Source organism: Cynoglossus semilaevis, chromosome 10, assembly GCF_000523025.1.
Source record: "Cynoglossus semilaevis isolate Cse_v1.0 chromosome 10, Cse_v1.0, whole genome shotgun sequence".
Classification (NCBI taxonomy): domain Eukaryota; kingdom Metazoa; phylum Chordata; class Actinopteri; order Pleuronectiformes; family Cynoglossidae; genus Cynoglossus; species Cynoglossus semilaevis.
The window spans coordinates 15,011,536-15,015,113 of record NC_024316.1 but is presented as its reverse complement, the minus strand read 5'-3'; the positions used below and the strand labels follow the sequence as shown (position 1 = coordinate 15,015,113).

The following is a 3,578-nucleotide window of genomic DNA, read 5'->3' as shown; positions in this document are numbered from 1 at the left end:
TCTGAAAAGGTTTCTTTATATTTTCTAAGCTTATTTATAATTTTAAAAAGTAAAAAAAAAAAGCATACTTTTTGTTCTTATTTGGCTTTTTTTTTGCTCCCTTCTTTAAGGGTGTGTTAAGAGTCCGGTCCAGGGACACATCAGCATCAGCAAGTTGGAAAGTGAATCTCAGACATTCTGATCAGAAAAGACAACTGTCTGAACTCACTGGACCACTGCTTACCACATTTTTCATCTCCATACTATAAAAATAGTTGTTTTCTACAGTTGTAACTTTAATTATCTACATTTACCCAGAATTCTCATAGGTTTAGGTTTTCAAGAGAGGGTCTTGGGTTCCACAGGAGAGTGAAACAGATGAATAATTGCAACGATCTTGAACGAGAATGTGGCTTGATTTGTCTCTAGGTTCTAATCCCAGAATCCCAGTCTGAAAAGTTGCCAGTTCTGGCTAATTTAAAAACTTCCAGGATATTTGACTTCTTCACCCTCACATTATTTAACTCCAACATTCCAATTCTCAAGGCCACGTGGGAACCTTGTGATAAGACAAGGACAACATCCTGGTCATTTTATGTTTAGAACTAGACAACTGGACTGACTTGGTTTCTAGAAGATTTTTCACCTCGTGTTCAGAAGACTTATTCAGTTCTAAAGTAAAAATAAAAAATAAAAAACAGGTCAAACCAGTGACTATTTCAAACTGCTTCAGATACAGAAGTCATTTAAACAAACAAACAAACAAAAATTCCAACGGTTTACATAAATATTTACATAAACACAAGCTTTTCTATTTTTCATTTAGCACCTTTGCTAGAGGCACAAATTGACAAACTGCAAAGAGACATTCAAACAAACAAATAGAGCTGCCTTGTTTGACAAATATGGCAGTTATGTTATTCATACCTTCTCCTGAATCCTCAGGCAGCTAATGTTTATTTTCTAAACAGCTTCTGCCACAGGGAGCGGGAGGAGAGAACGTGGGCGTGGGAACAGGGATTCAAGGCCAAAAATGACCCAAATGAGTCCCAAAACAATACAATATTTTAAGAACAAGAAGAAGATACAGTTGGTTATCTTGTTGGTAAAATCACATTTTAACCTTTTTTCAAATGTCAGAAAAGGTCACCTGTGAACACCTGCAGCTCCTCATTAACATCAGTGACGAGCTTTGTATTGTAATTGATTTTGTCTAACAGCAGTGTTTGCTCTATGGTTTAACATTGTCAACTTTAGCTCCAGGCCATAATTAGTGAACAAACTGCATATGACATAAATACCATGAATGCTCCTCCACTTGTTTGACAAACATGGCAGTTATTATATTTTTTTTCATTCCTGAGGTGCCAATTGTTTATTCCTCCTGACACAACCTTTGTTTAATTGTTTAACTTGTCTCTGTTTTTTCGTAACTCCTAAAGCATATAATAATTATTACAAAAAGAAGGAAAACAAACACTTCAGGCAAACGGAGCGGCAGATGAAAAGAGCAGTGAGACTAAGACTTTTCTTTTAGAACTTTTAAACATTGTAGTTCCTACAAAACTGAAAATTACAAATCATTCCAGTTTCTTTATCTGTTAGATGAACAACCTAACCAATTAAAAACTAACTATTTATCTCAATGGTGAAAATAATGAAACTCCTGTAGTGCAGACACATCAAACAGATAACCAAACAACAGACCATTAAAAGGCCACACAATCAACCAATCAGAGATCAGTGAACATAAACATTTCTTTTTGGCAAACTTAACAACACTTTAAGGCCATTAAATCCTAATTAGTTCTGGACAATTTGACTGTAAAACATGGAATACTATTATTAGTCCAAGAAACAGTCCCAGTCTTCCAACCAAACAGATTGAAGGTGACCTTTTGAACTTTAGTCCCTATTTTGTTCTCCATCATTTCAGACTTGGACTACTGTAAGACTCTGAGGTTTGCTTTGCTACATTTGCTTCAGGTTAATCTGTAAATCCATTAGTTATAAACACATCTCTCATCTTAGTCATTTTGGCTTTTTCTTCACTTTGTCATACTTCAAATATGAATTTGTTTTTATTACTATAATTTATTAAATAACAATACTCATTACTGGCTTGACTCTACTTTGTTTCTTACATCTGTACAGTGCATAAAATATTATTATTATTGTTATTATTATTATTTCTGTTGTTGTTATTAACATAGATTTATCTCTTCACTAAAACTTTCGTTTTTGACTCACAGCAGCAGTGGGCAGCCTCTGCGTACAGGCCACTGGGAGGCGCAGTTTCCAGTCTGTCTCTCCGTCCAGTTGGTCAGTCCGCAGGAAGCAGGAGCCTGTTAGGAGAGGACAAGAGCTGAGAGATGGGGGGAACACACTTACCCCTAGAGGGCAACAACGAACAATGAACCACATTTAAAAGTAACATGGAGTAATTTGGATCGTCCAATATATGTAGACATATAAAAATATACTGGATTTATTCCGTTAATAGTTTGTGAATTATGTAGTGCCACACTCCTAGACCCCTCCCAGAATAAATTGGCCAAACAAGTTCCTTAGATCGAGTGAAGGTGAAAACACGAGTATTTGACAAATCAAAGTACGTATTTGTATTGTAGTTTTTGTCCCTTTCCTGTCAAATACAGGTGTAAGTGCATTATTATAGATTTTCGATTTGATTTATAGATTTCAGTTAATGATTTTGTGTCTCTACCTGCGTAACAAAATGATTGTCATTACAACATTGAATCAGAGTCAGAGCAACATTGTCCTCAAGTTTTTTTTTAAACTACTGCTGGGTTTAAGCTGAGGTAAAAGTGGAGGCTTCCACCGACGCCCATCCCCCACTCTGGCCTGCATGCGTCATCCTGCCCACCCCTGGCCTAGGCTCTTCATAATTGACCTAATGGCCTCCACATGGAAGAGAGATAACCCAGCACTATTTCCAGTAAAACAACGCCGTTGTTTTTCTTCCCCCAACAGGAAGACTCAACAAAAACATGCATTTAGCTTCTTTTACACGGTCTCAAAATAAAACATCTGCCCGTCGTGTGACTCTGGTCACACTGCGTTTCTATGATCTGCATTTTTTTTTTTTAATTTACTTTGTATGTTGCAAATGTGTAAATAAACAAAAATACGGCAGTCACAAATCTTCTCCTGATCCATATTTGATTATTCAGATGAAGCCAGCTCCTCTCTTCCTCTCCTGTTTTTATTTTGCATTTGATTCTCAGTCTCAGATTTTGTTTTGTCTTTTAATTTCCTTCTCATTTGAAAGACAAAATTAGTCAGAGGTGAAGTTCACCCAGGGACGTCTTCACTACAGCTCCCCACCCATCACTACGTTGAAGACTCCACTTTGCCTTGCACTGAATGATAGTTCAGTAATGGACCCAATTACAATTTGGACATCGTAGGACTTCCTGTCCTGGTTGAAGGGCTAATCCCTGCACCTCAGCGCCTTTTTTTAAACAAGTCATTTCCCCAGAGGGTCGGCCGACCAGCCAGTGGGTCAGCCTGTTGTAGGGCTCTGGATGAATGACCAGCAGATGTTTACCATTTCTTTCAGAGGTCCTCAAAAAGAT

The 3,578-nt window shown here is 37.3% G+C and overlaps 1 protein-coding gene across 1 annotated transcript in view; it reads right to left on the bottom strand.

Moving 5' to 3' along the window:
• The window catches only part of atp9a (ATPase phospholipid transporting 9A), a gene marked incomplete at its 5' end in the record, with an annotated part of 28,621 nt that overhangs the window by 18,374 nt on the left and 6,669 nt on the right, over positions 1-3,578 (bottom strand). The window contains 2 exons of the mRNA XM_025059141.1: positions 2,230-2,324; positions 3,551-3,573. Coding sequence (XP_024914909.1) covers positions 2,230-2,324; positions 3,551-3,573 — 118 coding nt within the window. The remainder of the gene's footprint in view (positions 1-2,229; positions 2,325-3,550; positions 3,574-3,578) is intronic.